Genomic DNA, 20,470 nt, shown 5'->3' with positions numbered 1-20,470 from the left:
GACAAGCCATGTCGGCCCCCGGCACACCTCTAAGAGGGGTGCCAGCGTGGATGCAGAACTGGGTTAAGACCCTTCCCTTCTGCAGACAGCAGGTGCGACGCCCAGACAGGGAGCGAGCGTGGCACCCGCCATGGGAAGGAAGGACTCAGTGAAGGCACTCGGACGGGGACGGCGCTTCTGGCTGCCCACCCCCGCCCAGCCCACCAGCGGCCTCTGACCCCCACGCTGCTCTGTGGGCACAGGGAGCTTCAGTGGCCCGAGGGCCACCCGCAGTAGGGAGGTGGTAGGGGCTGAGGCCGAGGCACTCCTGGGTCCCTGCCTGCAGGACAGAATTCCAGAAGGGGGTAGGTGAGATTTTCTTACATCATAACCAGCCAGTCCCGGTTCTCCTTGGGCCCCCATCCGTCCCGGAGCACCCTGCGAGAGGTTACAGTTAAACCAATCATATTAAAGACAAAGATGATAAATATTCCAAACTCAGCCCTTCCCGATAACTACATTTCATTATTACCTACGCTCTCGCGTATTTCCGCCCACGGAGTCTGTGCAGTGGACAACACACAGTCCTGCATAGCTCCTCCCACGTGCCCATTCAGTGACATCATGGTGGCAGCATGCAATCAGCCAGGGTGGGAGCATTTGCACCGTGGACACTTTAAGTGTCACAAAACGGCTCAGCCGTTGATCAGTGCACACTGGCAGCTCCGAGATGCCGTCACCTGTCTGCCTCCCCCCTGCTTTCCCCCTCTACACCTGCCAGAGCCCCGGGGGCCCTCCTTCAGGGCAGGCCAGCGATAGACCGGGACACCCTCATAGTCCCCCAGGGATTCGTAGCACCTTCACCCTGATCCTCATGGAGCTATTTCCAGTGGGAAAACTCCTTCTTCCTAAAAAACACTCACGAGGGGCTGGTCCCCTCTCCCTCTCCTAAAATGGGGCTTGTCAATCTGGGTCTGCGAAGGACTTCAGAAGACCCACCACCCCCTTCAAACTGAAAGAGATACTTGGTGCTGTGGGTACTTTTGCAGGGAGAGAGGCTGCGGGTTCTGCAGGTTCCCAAAGGGATCCATGATTCAAAAGAAGCAGCCAGGACAAGGGGTCGAGCTGGCGATACCTCTCTTTCTGCCCTTGGCCCCCCTCTGCTCCATGCCTCAGCCCACCCCACCCCACCCAGAGGGTTCTCACCGTTGGTCCCAGGCTGCCCCGGGACCCTTTAGGGCCTGGGGTGCCAGGGGGTCCGGGGTCTCCAGGGACACCCATCTCACCCAGCTGTCCTTGGTAGCCCTTGGCACCCTGCAGTGGAAGGAAAGACAGGCTGTCACCAGGCCCCATAGGGAGGTGGAGACAGACGAGAGAGACGTGGGGCAGGGCGAGGGGAGGAGGGACTGGGGAGGTCACGGCCCCAGGAAGCATGGCATGCCACCTTGGCTCCTGTCCGGCCCTTCTCGCCTTGCCTCCCTGGTTTTCCTTCAGGACCCTGAGGGGAGAAGGAGGGAAAGAAAAGGGTGAGAAATACGGAAGATTAGCGCACTAGCTCCGAGGGCAGCCTGCTGGGTGCAAAACTCACCCGTGCTCAATGCCCCTGTGACCTTGAGTGTGACCTAACTTCCCGTGATGGGAGGCTTTGTCTGCAAAGTGGGGACAGGGGTCCTATGTGCCTCAGAGAGCTGAGAATTCAACCTGCTCTCACTCACCAGGTGCGTGGCCCATATAAGCGTGGGATAAATCCTCATTTCATGGCGGCTGCTAGGCGCCCAGGCTGTCCCAACGGGAACAGCTCTCTGCACTCCCTTTGCCACGCACTGTTCCAGCCTCCCAGCCACGCTGAGTCTTGGGCCCGATCAAGGCCTCCTCCCACCTGTGGTGACCTCTGGGCTTCCAGAAGGTGAAGGGACTTGCCCAGAACCCTGATTCAACTGTCGGTCTGTCTGAGTCCACATCCAGGGCTGAGGGTACCCACTGATGACACGAGGCATCTCATCTCTAAGATGCTGCGGCTCACTTCTGACAATCCCTGGGGCCGTGTCCCACTGACAGGGTCTCCCTCCCTTGGGGGCTGGAGTTGGAGGGGATCGTCACAGTGGGGCATTGTGCGGGGAAGGTCAGCTGCCCTCCCCCGCTCTCCCACTGGGGTACCCAGGCCACTCCCTCCAACAGGCCGCTGTGCCCCCTCCCCCACAGGGCATCCCATAATGCAGCTCTGCCTCGCCCTGCCCTGGTCAGGGCCACACATTTCAGCAGGGTGAGTGAGTGCGTGTAAGTGTGCATGTGTGAATATAAGAGCGGGAGAGAAGAGAATCCCAACCCTGAGCCACACTGGTTTGGGATGTAGGGGGTGGGGCAGGCAGTGTTTCTGGTTTGGAAAGGACATCCTGATGGTCCACAGAAGACAGTTCTCTCAAGGCCCAAACCTCAAGGGGAGCTGGGAAAAAAAACACCTACATTCTTGGCAAACACTAAAGAGCTAGTTTGACTCAATCTCTATGGCTGCATTAACAGAGGTGCTTGCTATAGGATGAGAGAGATGATAGTCCCACCTTGGAATAGGAGTAGGTACTGACTGACTGTGATGGAGGAAGGGCAGGAAGATGGGATCTTAGAGGAACCAGGAAACACATGGGCTAACCCAGAGGGACTGGATTTCTGTCTGCAGATTTCTGCAGCTGCCCTGAGGCAGCAGCAACTATGTTCTCTGGGGTGGTCAGTGGACAGAAGTTACAAGGAGGCTGGCTTTGATTTAGTACAAGGGAGAGATGTCTGCTCAAAAGACAAAACATGGCAAAAGTGTACTGGAGAAGATGTCCAGTCCCTAAAGGAAGTGCCGTTCAGCCCACTCTGGGGCCCTCAGGAAGGAGGGAATGGTGATCCTGGAAGGACAGACTGTCCTGTATTCTGGTGCTTAAAGCCTCATGCGACCCTGGACAACTCCCTTTCCTTCTGTGTGCCTCAGTTTCCCAACTTCTTTTTTTTAATGTTTATTTATTTTTGAGAGAGAGAGAGACAGCATGAGCGGGGTAGGGGCAGAGAGAGAGAGGGAGACACAGAATCCGAAGCAGGTTCTAGGCTCTGAGCTGTCAGCACAGAGCCCAATGCGGGGCTCGAACTCACAGACCCGGAGATCATGACCTGGGCTGAAGTCGGACCCTTAACTGACTAGGGCACCCAGACGTCCCTCAGTTTCTCCACGTCTAATATAAAGGTCTTGAACTAGCTTTTGCACTGTCTACTCTGGTGGCCCCTTGCCACACAGGGCTACTGAACACTTGAAATGTGGCTACCAGGACAGAGGAACCAAATTCTTAATTCAATTTAATTTTAATTGATTTAAAATTAAACTTAAAATTGACCATTCAGTTATTATAAAACTTGTAGGTATGTTTGGAATAACTTGGGGATACGAATCTACATTTTCAGCTGTATAGTTCATGGAATCTAAATACAGATCAAGTATTTCTAATGAAAATCTAGCATCCTAACTGAGATGTGCTGTAAGAGTAAATTACACATCAGATTTCATAGATTTAGTACAAAAAAAAAAGAATGCAAAATGCCTTACTAATGATTTTTATATTGATTATATGTTGCAAATGTTACCATTTTAGATATATCGAGCTCAATAAAATAGACTATTAAAATTTATTTCACCCACTTCTTTTTACATTTTTAAAATGTGAGTACTAAAAAATTTTAAATTACACATGTAGCTTGTCTTCTGTTTCTACCGGATGGCACTGTGTTAGCAACGTCAAGGTCTTTTGCTCCTCCAAAAATAAAATAGTAACAACCATCATGGCTTCAACCAGGGGCCAGGCACTGTGTCCATATTCCGCATCATACCTCATCCAATTCTGGCCACAGGGTTGGGAGGAAGGGATTCTTTGTTCCATTTGAGAGCCAAAGGAATGGGCTCAGTGACATGAAGGTGTTTTCCACAGGCCACCTAGCCAGGTTGGAATGGAACGCGGATCTTCAGTGTCTGGGGCACCGCTGTCCCAGGATGGTCATATTTGGGAAATTGTGAAATCATGGTACAGGGGCTGGTGGAATTTGTCAACACACTGAGGTGATTGCTTTGGCTGATCTCTTGTCAGGAGGAGAAATGAGTCAGCACCGAAGAATTCAGCACAGGGCCAGGATGCCGGGAGTCTCCCCCAGGACAGGGCGGCCGGCCACTTGTTGTGACGGGCCCTCTCCAGCTGGGAGCATCCCTCATGGTGTGGGAAATCCTGAGTAAGGGCTGGAGCAGCCAGTGGGGTGAGGCTGTGGGGCCAGAATGAAGACTTTTGCTGGGCCCCCATCCATGTAGATATATTTCTGGAAAGGCTCTGATGGCTCATAAAATTCTATTTTTAAATACTCCACTGTTTCCTGGCCAGAGTGGGAGATACTTGTCCCGCAGCCCTGATGCCAAAGAGACTCAAATACAAGCCTCTCACCACCTCCGTCACCCAGCACGCACTCAGTCTGGCCCCAGTGAACCTCTCTCCAGCTCCAGTATATGAAAATTGGTAGAGACAGCAAAATATGGACACGAACGCTGCTACCACCACCAGCACCACCACCGTCTGTCCCCATCACTGTGGCCACTGTCACCACCACTGCCACTGCTGCCACTGCCATCGCCATCACCAATATCGCCACCATCATCACCATCTCCACCATCATCCTCACCATCATCACCATCCTCACCATCTCCACCATCATCACCACCATCACCACCTCCACCATCACCATCATCATTACCACCATCATCCTTACCATCATCACCATCCTCACCATCTCCACCATTATCATTACCATCATCCTAACCATCTCCACCACCATCACCATCATCACCATCACCATCACCACCATCATCACCATCATCCTCACCATCATCACCATCCTCACCATCTCCACCATTATTACCATCATCCTCACCATCTCCACCACCATCACCATCATCACCATCACCATCTCCACCATCATCACCACCATCATCCTTACCATCATCACCATCCTCACCATCTCCACCATCATCATCATTACCACCATCATCATCACCATCACCACCATCATCACCATCTCCACCATCATCATCACCACCACCACCATCATCACCATCTCCACCATCATCACCACCATCACCACCTCCACCATCACCATCATCATTACCACCATCATCCTTACCATCTCCACCATCATCACCATCTCCACCATCATCATCACCATCACCACCATCATCCTCACCATTATCACCATCACCACCATCTCCACCACCACCACCATCATCACCATCTCCACCATCTCCACCATCACCACCTCCACCATCACCACCTCCACCATCACCATCATCATTACCACCATCATCCTCACCATCATCACCATCCTCACCATCTCCACCATTATCATTACCATCATCCTAACCATCTCCACCACCATCACCACCATCATCACCATCACCATCTCCACCATCATCACCATCTCCACCATCGTCATCACTACCATCATCCTAACCATCTCCATCATCTCCACCATCATCATCATTTCCACTACCATCACCACAATCTCTACCACCATCACCACCGCCATCATCATCACCATCTCCCCAATCATCACCATCACCACCATCACCAATACCATCACCACTGTGACCATCATCAACACCTGCACCCAACCGTCAATATACTACCACTATCATGACCACAACCAGCAGCTTCCAATCATTTCCTCTTCCAAATTCTTAAAGATGATATCTATTTTCTGGCACATAATATAAAGCACTTTCTTTTCCAAAGTTTCATTGACTCTTTAAATAAGAAGGCCAAGGCTCACAGAGAGGCAGCAGTGATCTGCCTAAGGTCACCCAGATAGCGGGTGCTCGAGCCAGAACTTGACCTTTGGACTCTAGACCCAGGGCTATTTCTGCCACATGTCGCTGCTCATCCCACAACCACGATACTCAGAAGTTTGCTAAGAAAGAGCCTCTGGAATGTTGGAGCCTAAAGGGATCTCGGCACGCATTCCTTCCAAATCCATACCAAGCACGTGACCCAGAGAGGGTGATGGCAAGTGAAGAGTCACACAGCAAGCTCCTAGTGGAGAATCTTGGCTGATGCCCCTCCTGCTGAATCTTCCCTGCTAAATCCAGTGTGGCTGAATGTGGGACAAGGCCCGCAGGGCCGGACTTGTGGAGGGTGTGGAAGCCAGACTGAAGAGTGTGAGGTGCCAGTCTGAGGGCTGGCCATGGGAGGGCTAGGCCAGGGAGGGACATGGTCAGCTTGGTTCTCTGGGAAGCTCCCAGGTGGAGGAAGGATACAGGGGAAGGCCTTCAAGGGACTGCTATCAAAAGGCCTCCCCTCCTGTCCAACTGCCTGAGCAGGCTCGAGTCATGTCCCCCCCCAGAAGCCCCAGGTGCTGGCATGCAGTCACACATACTCACCCGGACGCCAGTGATGCCAGGGGGCCCGGGGGGCCCATCCTCGCCCTTCAGTCCCTCCTGACCCTTGTCACCACGTTCACCATCAGGCCCGGGGTCACCCCTGTCCCCCTAGGTTGAAGGGGAATGGGGAGGGGAGAGAGAGAGAGAGAAGATATTAGTCACTAAGCCCAACAGAAGCGCTAAACCTCAGGGCTCCATTCGGATGTCCACAGCCAAGCAGCCCTTGGGTTCCCCTGATTGTTCCCGGAGCCACCAAAAGGGTCAGGTGGCATGGCCTGTCTGGCACAGGGAATACCCCTGCCATGGTGCCTGGGCCAGTGAGGAGGCAGCCCGGAGGGAACACAGAACCCTGACCACTCCCGCCCCAAGGAGTTCACAGGAAGGGGGTGGCTTTGGGAGCCTCGACTGTGTCTCTCCAGCAGGGACACACTGGGAGGACAAGAGTCTTAAGACGCTGAAGGACATTTTTAAAAAGGAAAACAGCTCACCCAATCCTGACCCTCAGAACTAGCTCCATTTTTCTGAGTTGCATTTTCAGCACTCGCTTACATGAAAACAGTTTACAGTAACAATAATAAGGAACAGGTCACAGTTTCCATTGTTAGTCCTGGGCTCGGACTGGTGGGACAGCTGTGGCAAAGCCATGAGGCTACTTAGCAGCCCAGTCTATGCAGCTTTAAAGGCATAACCCAACTGCACTGCACGGTTCCATCTCCTTTGTTTTGTGTTTTTGTTGTCTGACTCTACCGTGAGCACCGTCTCCCATCGCTGACTGCTCGGCCCTCACTCTTGCCGGCTGCAGAGCACGGCCTGCGTCCAGGGGACGACAGTTAGCACTCGCACGGCACTTGTCCAGGATCTGTGCCAGGCCAGGGCCCCGCGGGCAGAGCAGGTGTGAGGGGTGCAGCACAGGCCGTGGCCACAGAGGAGCAGGGTGGCGCCTGTCAGAAGGCCACCCCCATCACGGCTGGCAGGCCCGGCGGGGGCTCGTGGCCAGTCTGCAAGGGGCTGAGCTGGGACTGTGCAGAGAGACCGTGGGAAAGGGTATGAAGTCACGGACAGGAGGGTGGGGGAGCAGGCTGGGAGAAGGGGAGTGTATCTTGGCCAGCTCTGCTTTCCAGCACCACACTTCACAGGGAACACTGATAAACTGGTGTGGGTCCGGGAGAAAGATTAGGGTGCAGAGGGCATGAAGCCGGAGACTGGGAACAGGTCTGCTGAGAGCGTATCCTTCAGGTTGGACCTACTGGGGCCCGGGGCCTGGGCTCTGGGCAGAGGAGGCTGGTACAGGGGCCTGTTGGGGAAATTTCTAGCCCAGCTGAGGCGGGGGGGGGGGGGGGTACTTCCCAATGGGGAGGAGTCCAGAGATGAATGGCATGGATAAGGGAGGGAGGCTCCAAGCTGAGGTGTGGGCCAGTGCAGAGCAGATCTGGGCACCAGGAGAGGGCTGGACAGGTTGGTTTCTGAGATCCCTGCCCACTGAGATTCTCAGGCTCCAAGCCAAGCCCGGCATAGAGACGGGGCGCTTCCCAGATGACTCCTGCAGACTCCAGCCCCAGGGCTCCCCTTCTGGCTTGTCATCTCTGGCCACCTGCTCTCCTAGCTCTCTGAGGCAGACAGCCTGTTCCAGGTGGCCAGGCTTGTTTACAGAGAGGGGCCTCAACCTGAGTCCTACAGGGGCTCTGGCTCCAGGGACTACCCAGAGCCCCACATCCCAGGCTCCCACACAGCAGGGGTGGTGTCCTGGTAGACCCCCTACAGAATGGGTCTGGGGGGTCCTGGAGAATCCTAGAGTCCTAGGACATCCGCCAATGCTCAGAAGAGCCTTACAAGATGTCTAACTCAACCTTCTTGATTTACACATGGGGAAACTGAGGCCCAGAGAGAGGAGACTTCCCATTAGCACATGTGAGTCAGTGGCAGAGCACGGGTGAGACCCTAGGGTTCTGGTTCTTTCCAATTCCAAGGTTCTCTGCACAGGGGACAATACTTCCCTCCCCCCTGGGGTTATGTTGCTTAAATTCAAATCTTGCTGCTACCTCTCAACAGCGGTGTGACCCGGGGCAAGTTTCCTCATTTGTTAATTTTTTTTTTAACGTTTATTCATTTTTGATAGAGAGAGACAGAGTGCGAGCAGGGGAGGGCCAGAGAGAGAGAGAGGGAGACACAGAATCGGAAGCAGGCTCCAGGCTCCAACCTGTCGGCCCAGAGCCTGACGCGGGGTTTGAACCCATGAACCGTGAGATCATGACCCAGTCTGAATTCGGACGCTTAACCGGCTGAGCCACCCAGGCGCCCCAAGTTTCCTCACTTGTAAAATAAGCAGCAAAGGGTCACTATGAGGATTGAAAGAGCTAATCCACGCGAGTAGCTTAGCAAGGTGTCTGGTGCGTGCGTGCTGGATAAAGGTTAGCTCTACTAGGAGGCATCACCACCACCATCTGCTGGTCAGCAAACTCAAAAGAGATAATCAGCGTAAAAGCGCTCTATATAAACTATTGAGTGCTGTGCGTGTCCGAGAGGTTAGTTTCACCACGAAGGTGATTCTTAGACAAACACCATAAAGACACCAGATGGTCTCCTGGGATTCGTGTGAGGACCAGGGAAGATACTGTGCACCTGAGCAACTACTCGGGCCCAAGGTCTACGCTAGAACTGGCTTTGAAAGGGAGTGAAAGAGGAAGAAGCCAGGACCAGGAGCCGAGATAAGAGCAGAAAAGACTGTGTGAGGCACCCACCCCTCCAAGCCCCCACTCTCCTCCCACCTCAGCACGATCCCAAGGAGAAGAAAGGTGGCTGTCCAGAAGTGGGAGAGGCCCTCGCATTGTGCCTCAGTTTCCTCATCTGTCAAGTGGGTGGGTGACGAATCTAGCCCCCAGGGTACCTGGGAGGACTGAATGGGTTCACTCATGTAAAGGCGTCAAGGCAGTTGGTGCAAGTGCATGGTGAGTACACAGAGCATCTCAGCCAGAATGTTCCCCAGTGTCCCCGCAGTTCAAGCGGACATTTGGCAAAGGGTGTGGAGGGGCTCTCAGGTGGCTCCGGGTCTCCCCGGCCAGGACCTGGCTGTATCCTAGGATGCAGCCGCGTTGGAGAGGAGAGAAGGCTGCCGGATGGCAGACAGGGGGCGCTCTCAGCCTTGCAAGAAAAACCAGAGGCAGAAGCAGAGCCAGCCAGGGGCCACATCATCGTCATCGAGGTTTCCTGGTAGATGGGGAGGCCCGGGACCCAGGGCAATTACGGGGACAGGGCAGTGGGAGTGGAGGTCTGGAGATGGGCTGCTTATTCGAGGTCACATGAGAGTAAATGGCTGACAAAGGGCAGCCTGGGATGTGACGCTTGGGACCCTGGGCTGGGGAGCTGAGTCACAGTGTGACAGATCAGCCCTGGGAAAAGCCCACCTCCTATGCCAGGGCAGGGCCAGGGCTGGCAGCCAGGGACAGGCCTGGGCTACAGGTGGCGCTGGTAAGTCAGAGAGTGGCGCCAGCCTGCCCCGGGGTTCAGGGGAGCCCTGGCACCTCCTGGCACCTCCTGAAAGTGCCAGCCTCTGTGGCTGACAGAGGAATCTCCGGGATGCAGCAGGGCAGACTTAGGCCTATACGCTTTGGTGCCAGTGAACCCTGGGTTTGAGTTTTGGATTCTCCACTCGGCCACAGACTCTGGATGAGTGTGCCTCTGCCTCCTTCTGAGCCTCAGTCTCTTCACCTTTAGATTGGGCGCATGGTGCAAAGAGGTAGCTGAGGCTTGGGTCTTGGCTGTGCGTCCTTGGGCAAGTTGCTTAACCTCTCTGAACCTCGGTTTCCTCATTTAAAGACAGAACTGATCCCGGACCATTAACTGAGGTGTGACACGACACGAAGGGCTTAGTATAGTACCTGATACATATGTGACTAGTCTGCCATAAATAGTGGCTTACAGGTCATGGGTGGCAATTCTGATTTTCCTGATCTTTTAGGATGTTTGGAAGATCCCAGATATCAAAGCTGCTGGCCCTGGGCCGGGCACGGAGCAGGTGCTCAGGTACTACCCTTAACCAAGAGAAGCTGTTGTTTTGAGGAGAAGGGCAGCAGCGAGCAGCGGAAGGTGGGGAGGGTTCCTAGGCCCCCGTCCAAGCGGGGCAGGAGGCTGCTGCGGTGCTGGACAGCGCTGCCTTCAATAGATGCCAAAGGTCTGCTCTCAGAGCTTTATGGGAACACAGTGCTTCCGAGAGAAAACTTAGGTCTGGGATGGGAGGGTAGTGGGGGGCAGAGGTAGAAGGCACTTCCAGAACACCTCCCCCCCTCCCCAGACCCTACAGCAGAAGGACACTTACCTTCAGCCCATCGGGCCCTGCAGGGCCACCGTCACCCTCAAGGCCCGGCTCTCCCTGCAAAGGGTGGTGGGGAAAGATGAGGAGACATTACCGGGGTGGGGGGGCCCATGTGCTTTTACTTCCTCCCCCTCCCTGGGGCAGGACCCCAACCCTGTCTCCGGGCAGTAGGGCCCTGGCATGCCTGGCACAGAGCAGGTGCCCGGTAAACGGTGGCTGAATTAGTGAGCGAGCAGGGGGGTTGAGGCACCCTCTTCAGAAAGGAGGAGCAGCCCCCAAGCCACGGCCTGCTCTATCTGCAGGGTTGGTCAGGTGGGGGCGACAGGAGGTCCTGAGTTGCAGTGTCCAAGTTGGCTGGCCGGACTGGGAGGCGGTGCTTGCCCAGGGCTTCGAGAAAGGCTTCGATGCCACACGGACCTCAGTCCCCCAACTAGGCTTCCCATTCACCGGCAGCGTGACCACGAGCAAACTACCTAGCCCCCCACGGGCACCTGTCTTCTCCCCTGAAAATTGGGCTGATACCCCTTCCTTTAAGGGCTCCTGTAAGGCACAGTATGAGCACCCCACAAACGGCAGCCACTAGGTACGTTATTTCTGGAACTGGAGCGAGCTCTCATGGAACTCCTCGGTGGAATCCCATTTCTCAGATGAGGACAGCGAGGCCAAACTTAAGACTTTTTTTCTTTTTTTCTTTTTGCCAGCAAGTCTGGGAAGGATACCAAGCCCCGGAATCCCCATCTGGCCCTCGGCTAGAGTCTCTGCTTGCAGTCCCTGCTCCAGAGATGCCCCTGGACTTTTCAGTTCTCCAAACGGCTGTCGCAGGTGTTTGGGTCTCTCTTTGCTTTCAGAGCTCATAGCCATTCAGCACCGTCTGAGGAGCCTCAGAAGTCGTCAGATGCAGGGATGGCAAAGGCGTGACAGGCGCACAGACTAATGGATTCACCAGGACGTGGCCCCATGAGGACAAGGCCTCCAGTCACTCACTGCTCTGTTCCCAGTGCTCTGAGAGATGTGCCTGGCACGCAGTGGGGCTCAAGTAAGTGCTCGTCATTCTCTTCCTTACTGCGCCTACATGGAGCCTCGGGATCCTTCTCAACATGGCACTCCCAGAAAACTGCACCGATCAGTCTTCGTTGACACACAAGTGCTGCCATCTCACGGCTTCAGGCTCCACACTCATCGTCTCCCGCCCCGTGGTCTTTCTCGCTCTTTCTATGTCCTAACTCAATTTGTGGAGCCTCTGTTAACTCAGGGCAGCGGGGAGCAAGAGGCAATGGAAAAACGGGAAAGGTGAGAAATGAGGGGGGGGGGGGGCTTGGGCTGGGCCTGGTGTCCCCACGAACTGAGGCCCACACTAACTCCCCCTCCCTGCCAGACTCCACATTCTGCAGCCATCAGGTGCTAGAGGATGCCTGCTTTGTACCCCTCCCGGTACCCCAGGCCACATTCAGGCAGAGACCTTGTAAACTGGGCACAGAGCATAGAGAGGTAGACAGAGAGGCATCCCAATGCTTCACAGAGAAAGAAAAGCTTTGTGGGTTTCTGCCAGAAAAGGGGAAGATCACCTTCCATGGAACAGTTTTCAGGGATGAAAAACAGGTGTTTTTCAGTAAAAGTGCTTGCAGGTCAGTAAGTTTGGGGGCCCTGGATGAATCCAAAAGGAACCAGTTTCTTGGCTGCAGGCCTTCTCAGAGCCTTGAAAATGCTACTGCTGATATGTAAGAGGGAACATGGAGCATGCAGTGAGTCTCAGACGCTTTGACCGCTTTGACCACTTTGACCACAGAACCCTTTTCTTCGAAGAGTGCCTCTACAGGGTGGAAATGCTGGCCCACCAAGAGAGATAGATGGGATGAGGCTGAAGGGATTCAGGGTCTCCTTCTCCCTGAGGCTCGGGGAGGTTGGGTGAAGCCCTTCCCCCCACCCAAGCACCCCTCAGGTGGCTTTCCAGGGAGAATGAATTTGCTTCGACTTACCCGCTGCCCAATGAGGCCCTGCTCCCCAGGGGTGCCCAGAGGTCCAAGGTCACCCTAGGAGAAGCCAAACACAAGTCCATGGGGGTGGGTGGGGCCAGTCCCAGCCCTGACTTCACCCTCCAGTTCTCACCAGCTTGGATTTGGGTGGGGAGCTGGGGAAGCACCTTCTTCGAAGGACCAAAGCGAAATTGTAAAATGCCAACCAGAGCCTCCGCTCCACGGTCGCCCTGGCCACGTCAGGACAGCCACGGCCACCACCACCGTCAGGCTCACGTGGACACGGCACTGTTCTAACTGCCTTTTTATTTCCCATGTGATCCCTCACCGCGACCCTGCCAGGAAAGGTGTCTTCTTTTTCGGAGGAAGACACTGCCGACCGTGGGGTGACAGAACTAGCCCGAGCCCATGAGGCTAATAAGTGACAGATTCAGGATCCAAACCTGGGTAGTTAGGCTCCAGGGAGGATCGGATGCAGGGACGGTAACTCTGTGGCTGCCCACCTTCTTTGCTCCCCTGAGAGCCTTGGAGAGAAACCCAAAGGAGGAAGAGGCCCTACATGAGCCAGAATAATGTCCCCCGCCCCCCAGAAGATGACCGTGTGGGGATGTGCGCACTAGTCTCCCTCCGTGCTGATGCCCGAAGGGCCCAAGGAGGAGGGGCTCTGAGCCCCCAGCCCTGCCCCCACCAGAAGGATCCCATTTCTGTCTGTTTTATATACAGGGTGGTTTTCTGCATTGTTCGCGCAAAGGATTCTGGCACTAAGTCAACAACGAAAGTCCCAAGCCTGGTCCAACTCCCTCCGAATGGCAGGGAGGCTCAGGCACGGACGGGGGGGGGGGGGGGTGTCTGCCTCTCGTCCCACAGACCCTCGCGGGCTCCCCCAGGCCCTGCCTAACAAGGCCCTCAGGCTGTCAGCATCACTCATCAGCCCCGGGGCCTGCGTAGGGAGCCGCATCCTCTCCCACAGCAGAGAGGGGAGAGGGCCCTCCCCAGAGCCCGGGTATCAATGGGCACCTGTTTCCCGGCAGGTAATGAGGGGCACGGGTGCTGAGATACAAATGGTATCGTGGGAGGCCAGGAGGTGCGGCTGCCCCAGCATGGGGCGGGTGCCAGAGAAAACACCACCGGGCAGGGGGCAGGGGGCAGGGGCTCCCGGCCAGCTGGGCCCTCCACTGTGGCCATAGCCAGGACCCGCGCCCCGGCCAGGAGCACAGAGAACTCATTATCCCGGCACAAGAAAGGCCCGTTTCTCTTCCGTGGGGAGGACGTGGCCGCCAGCTGGGCGCTGGTTTCAACAAGTCACTTTTCTCTTTCATCCTGCCTTACCTTCATCCCGGCTTCCCCAGGAAGGCCCGGCTCTCCTACTGCACCGGGAGGCCCCTGCAAAAAAATGCCATTGGTCCCTCCTACAGCAAGGGCTGGCCTCTGATTGTAAGGGAGGAGATAACTTAAGCAGGCCCAGAGAGGGCAAGGAACGTGCCTGAGGTCACACAGCATGAGACACAGAGTTGGGAGCAGGCTGCAGCCTTCTCGGAGCTGGGAGCTGGGATCATAGTGAGGGTGGTGGTTGGGCCCAGGGTGCTGAGCCTCGGGGCTCCCCTGAGGCTGCTGGAGCCCTCTCCTTCCCCACGAGTGTGGTTTACCACATTAGGAGCCCCTTGGCAAGCACAGGGAGGAAAATTTCAGGATTCACATAACAACAGGGGAAGAAGCCAATAAAGGCTGTGTTCAGGGCTGACTGATCCCAGTCCTTCCCTCCAAAGCTGGGCCGGGATGACTAAGGTGGGGAGGGGTCTGAGTTACCATCATGGGCATGGCCACCGCCCCTGCACGAACCCAATGCCGTGGTTCAGTTTTCTCTGGATAAGGCAGAGGTGTCTGAGGCCCCATGGGAGCCCCCTGCTGCATGGCCTCAAGAGGGCTCTCTCTGCAGTCAAACCTCGGTGCCGAGGTGAAGTCCAGCAGGGGTGGGGTGCGGCATCGTTGTTTTCCCCGGTGCCACAGAAGAGGCACTGCCAACCCCCATGAGGGCCCCGGGACCCCTGCAGGCCAGGCACACAGCAGTCCCTGGGACAGGGAGCCCAGACCCTCCCCTTATGCCTAAGGCGGATCTGCCCTTCCTGCCAGGGTGTCTAACCTTCACTTTCTGTGGGACACAGGACATGACCATCTGCCTCCCAGGCCAGGCCGGGGACCCCCTGAGGAGGAGGGGTTCGAGGGGCTGATGTCTCCCCAGCAACGTCCTGGGACAAACAAGGGGCCCTGAGCACTCACCTGAGGTCCCATCTCTCCAGGAGGGCCAAGTGGTCCCTGGGGTCCCTGAGGGCCCTGGAAGACAGACAGACACACAACAGTTTTGAGACGGCAGCCTGGGCCCTCTGGAGGGGCGGATGAGGGAGAGGATCCATAGAATCTGGGACTCTGCGGCCCACGTCCCCCATAGCCTGTGTCTGCAGCTCCCCCCTCCCCATTGGTCTCCTGCCACCCCTCCATCACCTGCACTCTCTCCTGTTCCTCCCCCTCAAATTCAGAGGGCCCTCCCCTACTCAGAAACCTTCCAGCTCTCCAAGCAGACTTGCTCACTCCATTCCTTCTGACTGGACACCTCCCACCTGGGCCCCACCTCTAGAAACCCCCACCCCGCTCCTGCTCAATTCAGTGTTCAAAATGGCGTCTCTTGGGCCTCAAGATGTGGGACTGTAGCATGGCTCTGGGGGGGCAGAAGCCTCCTGTGCTCCCCCTGCCCCAGGCAGGGAACCCTCCTCCTGCGCCTCTCGAGACCATCCTCTCCTGTCCCTCCCCAGCAGTACAATTCCACTGCCTCCTCGTGGGGCACCCTGACACTTGGGCTGTTCTCCAAACCCATCCTTCCAGGAAGACCTCCTAAAGGGTCACCTCGGTTTCAAATCACTCACTGTCTCCTGTGGCCCTTGGGAGAAAGAGCAAGCTCTCCCCACGGCTTGAAGCGACCGGCCCCTGTGACCCCCTTCTCCCCGATGTCCGATGTCCAGACCCTACAGTTCTATCCTTCCCCACTTGGTGACCTCAAGTACTCTGTTTCCTCAGCTTTAGTCTGTGCTGAGCACTCTGCACACGTTACCGGTTCATTTTCACAACAGGATGGCAAGGTAAGGACAATTTATTCCCATTTCACTTGCAAGAAAACTAGGCTGGAGGACAAGAGTGCTTAGACTCAAGCCCAGAGCTCCTGAGCTCCCTGGCCAGCGCTCACTCTCTCTACCCTCCGAGGCCTGTCCCATCAGGGAAGCAGGGCCCTGGTACTGTCTCCCTCCAGCCTCCTTCTTATACGACCACATCCCACACTCCCAGAGGTGGCCCATCTGAGACCAGCCTGCCGGGGGGCAAAGAGGCAAAAGAGGGGGGCAAGAGGGCACTTACCGGTTCTCCTGGGAGGCCCTTGGTGCCCGGAGGGCCTGAGGGACCTGGGATGCCCTGCAGAGAGGGACAGAGGTGACTTAGTCCCTTCGCGGCTGTAAGCCTTCACCACGTGTGATGGTCCGACCCCTACCCTCCACCAAGTGACAGATGGGGACACTGAGTCTCAGGGGAAAGAGGCAGGCTGGAGGGTCGTCCGTGTAGAGAGAGTGGGCAGCTAGAGCCTGTGGGGTTTCCACAGCAGGATGGGAATTCGGCTGACGTGGCTATAATCTCCCGGCAAAGCCCCACGGAATTTCCAGAACTAGTGTCACTTACCGGGAAGCCTCGCACTCCCGAGTGCCCTCGCTCACCGGCCGCACCCTGGAAACGCATTTGGGGTCATTAGAGGCACAGATCACAAAGCAGGGAGCGGGGAGGGGGCTGGCGGCCTTGGCCTGACGTACCTGTTGCCCAGGCTGGCCCGGTCTGCCCTGAGGTCCTGAAGGGCCCTGCCGAAACAGCGTGTGAAGGTGGGACAGGGTGCTGGGGAGTACCCCTCACGGACACAGGACCCACACCCCATGGCAGATGGAAGGAACCGGTGTAATCATCCACCCCTCTCTCCACCATGCAGGTGGGAAACTGAGGCCCGGTAAGGGGAGTGGCTCGCCATAGTCACCAGCTGCTCTGGAGAACCAGGGAGCCTTTGCTCCTGCTGGGAGTAGAAGCAATCTCGACTCTTGGGGGCCCTAGAGGGGGCCAGGGGCCCCCGGGGAAGGCATCAGAAGGTACCTGCATTCCTCCTCACTCCCTCAATCCCCTGGCTCCCTCTCGTTCACTGCTGTCTCTCCGTCGCCCCCCTGCTCAGACTCCAGGGCCAGGAGGAGCAGCCGTGAGCTCTTAGCTTCTCTCGGACTCCCTGCTGCCCACAGCGGCCTCATGCCAAGGAAGCTGTGAGCCTTGGTTCCGGAATTCCTGACCCAGCGTGGGAGGCATGAGCAAGGGCAGGCCACGGGGTTGGTACCTTGAGGCCCCTGGACCCCTGCTCCCCGGCTGGTCCATCTGGTCCTCGGGGGCCCTGGAATAGGAAAAAAGGACTAGCATGGTGGACAGCAGGGGTCTCCCTCGGGCCGGGAACCAGGAGGGCAGGGCTGCCCAGAGACTTGGGCCTTTCCCGGCACCAGCCTGGGGCTCCCTTCTCCTCCCACTGCCCGCACATCCGGAGCCTGAGGCTGGCCACCCGGGTGCGGTGTGCCGAGATGGCTCCACCTGGAGGGACTCCGCTAGAGGCCCCATCATTCTGGAATAGAGCCGGTGCTGCACAAATGACCCTGTTTAAAGAGACCTCGGAGGTCAGCCAGCCAACGCATTTCATAGTTGTGGAGGCTGAGGGCAGAGCCGAGCCACGCGTGGCCCAGTCCCTCCAGTTGGGCCTTCAGGTTCGGCTGTTGCATGCACTTCCCAGAGCACACATGAGGCAGAAGCAGGTGTGTGGTCCGCAATCCTTGGGGGCAAACCGAACCCTCAGGGAGGGTCTGAGTCTGCATGAGGCTGGGTGTCTGCAGCAGCCTCCTCCAGCCCGACGTGCAAGTCAATACGGCCCTGCTTACGGAGGAAGAGCCGACATGTGGAGGGGGCAGGAGCGGGGCAGGGGTCAGGCCGCTGTTCCCTGGAGCCCCAGACAGGAATCTTATTCCTTCGAAAGCTAGGAAACCGCCTGGGGCGGGTGGAATGTGCTCCCTGCCCCCACTGCACAGATGCGAATACTGAGGCCCAGTCAAGGGCAGTGATTTGTCTCAGGTCCCTTAGCCCATCAGCAGGTGTATCTCCAGGGTTCTACCTACTGGCCCATGTGACCCCCTTACAGGAACTCCCACAGAGACACAGATGGGATCTAGAAAAGGCCCCCATAGAGAACAGTGCGGTGTTTGTCCTGCAGAGGATCAGAGAGGTCATGCTGGGGAGACAAAGAGGGTCCTGTGCAGGAGGCTGGCCCACCCCGGACCGGGAGTGCGGGGGGCCAGCCACAAAAGGAGGTGAGGGAACGTGTCTGGCTGGAGGGGGGGGGGGATGAGGGATTGAAAATAGGACAGGAAGAAAGCATTTAAAAATTGAACAAGGAAATTTCGTTTTGTTTTTTTAAACATTTTATTTTTAAGTAATCTCTACGCCCGACATGGGGCTCAAACTCACAACCCCGAGATCAAGAGTTGTGTGCTCTACTGACTGAGCCCGTCAGGCACCCCAGAAATGTTCAATTAACAATTGAGCCAAAGAAAGCAACAATTCCTCTTATCAGCTACCTGGGGCTTCCAATGCATCATCTCCACACCAACGGCCTTAAATAGAGCCTCATGGGGGCGCCTGGGGGGCTCAGTCAGTTAAGCGTCCGACTTCAGCTCAGGTCATGATCTCACAGTTTGTGGGTTCGAGCCCCACGTCAGGCTCTGTGCTGACAGCTCGGCGCCTGCAGCCTGCTTCAGATTCGGCACCTCCTTCTCTCACTCTGGCCCTCCCCTGTTCGTACTCTGCCTCTCTCTCAAAATTAAACATTAAAAAAACATAAATAGTGCCTCACAAACTGAATAAACCCAGGACAGGGGACGACGCCGAGCCTCAGTTATCTTGTCTCAGAAATGAGGCTGAGAATCTCTCCTTTAAGGTGGGAGATAACCGCCACCCCCCCACCCCCCGCCCTCTCATAAGTGCTCAGGAACAGCCAGATCTGCCAGAGGAGGTGGCAGGTTCCCCGAGGACAGGGACACAGAGGAGTGGCTTGGCAGATCTGGCCTCAGTCCCTTTCTCAGAGCAGGCAGCTCCAAGCGCGCTACGAGAGCCAGCTGAGAGCTTTCAGAGACCCAGTACTGCACATTAGAGGCTGCGGGTGCTGGTTCTGGTTCTGTTGCTGGACTGCTGTGTGGCCCTGGGTAAGCCCCTTCCCCTCCCTGGGCCTCTGTCTCAGATGGACCTTGTCAGGCCGTGTGTCAGGCTTTCTGCCCCTGATTCATGAACAGGGGCCCGGTGGAGATAGAGACACATTGAAGGGGGGACATCCCGAGCCACAGGAGCTGGGACAGAGGCTCAGCTGCTGGGTGGGCATCAGGGCCCTCCTGAGGGCTGGCTTCTGGCCCCTGGCCTCTGTCTCTAGCCGAGGCACAGACCTCCCTGGAAAGAGACAGCTCTGGGAGTGCAGTGGAGGCCCAGAGGTGTTGATGGCTTGGTCTGAATCACACAGCACCCTATTTGTCCTTGGAATCAAGGCCTTTCGGAGAGAACGGTTTTGAGAGCTGTAATAATGGTAGTGAAACAGTGGTGGTGGTGAGGATACTCACAGCTCTCATCCTCGTTTTGCAGTGAGGAAACGGCCTATGGTCACGCTGCTGGTAAGCGGAGAAGCCAGACTCTGAACCTAACTCCGCCAGATGCCCATTTCTTTCCACCACTCCCTGTCATTGCTTCTCAGTGTGGGAGTGCGCTCCCCATATGGGGGTGTGCAGGTCAGGGCCTGCAAGGAGCCTTGAAGTCCTGAGCAGGATGCTGGAGAAGACAATGTCTAAATTCCCTGTTAGCTGGGAGGTGGCGATGCCTTGGGAGCCCCCAGGGAGCTCGGGGAGAAGCTGGTGCTGCTTGGAGGGAGGAGGGGGCCCAGCCACCCTCCCCCCACCCCGGCCCCCTAGGGCAGGGAGAAGAGCAGGATGGGCGCACACTCTAGCTCTTGCTCTGGGCCACGCTGTAGCTCGTCCTGTGTCCTGAGGGCCCCCCAGTCCTGCTCGCTCCTTCTCCAAGTGAACACAGGCCAGCCAGCGCTGCTGGAGGCAGGCCTGGGTTTTCCATCAGAACCACATGTCTGTCCTCTTGTAGCCACTCCCCAGGAGGAAGCTTGCAGTCAGAGCCGGGGCTGCCCTTCGGGCAGTCCGGGACAGAAAATCTGGCCAATTGCAGCTTTTGTGACAAAGGGATGGACAGCCAGGAGGGAACGAACAGGCGCCCAGCGCCTCCCGCACCGCTGCCCTATCCGGTGCTCACCACACACAAGGCGCCTGCAAAGGGATTTAATCCCAGGGCCCTCTGGAGAGGTTAGTTCTGTTTTGTTCACCCATTTTGCAGAGGAAAGCTAGAGGCCCAGAGAGGACTCAGTTGCCCAGGGTCAAAGAGGGAGAGCCAAGATTCGAGGAGCTCTAAGCCCCATTCATGGGAGCAGAATCTAATGTCAGGCACGTGAACCTCAGAATCCTCACGACTCCCTCAAAGTGGGTGGTGGAGGGAGACTGTGGAATCCCCCAGGTAACGAACAGGGATTTTAGACATCGTCTTTTCCAGCACCCTGTCCCAGAGCAGACCCTGACCTCCACATCCCCCTGTGACGGGGAGTTCACTCCCACACTG

The 20,470-nt window shown here is 56.6% G+C and overlaps 1 protein-coding gene across 1 annotated transcript in view; it reads right to left on the bottom strand.

Moving 5' to 3' along the window:
* The window catches only part of COL27A1 (collagen type XXVII alpha 1 chain), a 140,009-nt gene that overhangs the window by 23,651 nt on the left and 95,888 nt on the right, over positions 1 to 20,470 (bottom strand). The window contains exons 29-40 of the mRNA XM_042912292.1: positions 17,109 to 17,162; positions 16,549 to 16,593; positions 16,421 to 16,465; positions 16,106 to 16,159; positions 14,981 to 15,034; positions 14,033 to 14,086; positions 12,707 to 12,760; positions 10,734 to 10,787; positions 6,422 to 6,529; positions 1,424 to 1,477; positions 1,186 to 1,293; positions 364 to 417 (exon numbers count right to left, since the gene is read on the bottom strand). Of these exons, the coding sequence (XP_042768226.1) occupies positions 364 to 417; positions 1,186 to 1,293; positions 1,424 to 1,477; positions 6,422 to 6,529; positions 10,734 to 10,787; positions 12,707 to 12,760; positions 14,033 to 14,086; positions 14,981 to 15,034; positions 16,106 to 16,159; positions 16,421 to 16,465; positions 16,549 to 16,593; positions 17,109 to 17,162 (738 nt within the window). The remainder of the gene's footprint in view (positions 1 to 363; positions 418 to 1,185; positions 1,294 to 1,423; positions 1,478 to 6,421; positions 6,530 to 10,733; positions 10,788 to 12,706; positions 12,761 to 14,032; positions 14,087 to 14,980; positions 15,035 to 16,105; positions 16,160 to 16,420; positions 16,466 to 16,548; positions 16,594 to 17,108; positions 17,163 to 20,470) is intronic.

The sequence above is a fragment of the Panthera leo genome, chromosome D4 (assembly GCF_018350215.1).
Source record: "Panthera leo isolate Ple1 chromosome D4, P.leo_Ple1_pat1.1, whole genome shotgun sequence".
Taxonomy (NCBI): Eukaryota; Metazoa; Chordata; class Mammalia; order Carnivora; family Felidae; genus Panthera; species Panthera leo.
The sequence above is the reverse complement of the archived record's forward strand: the minus strand, read 5'-3'. Positions and strand labels throughout refer to the sequence as shown.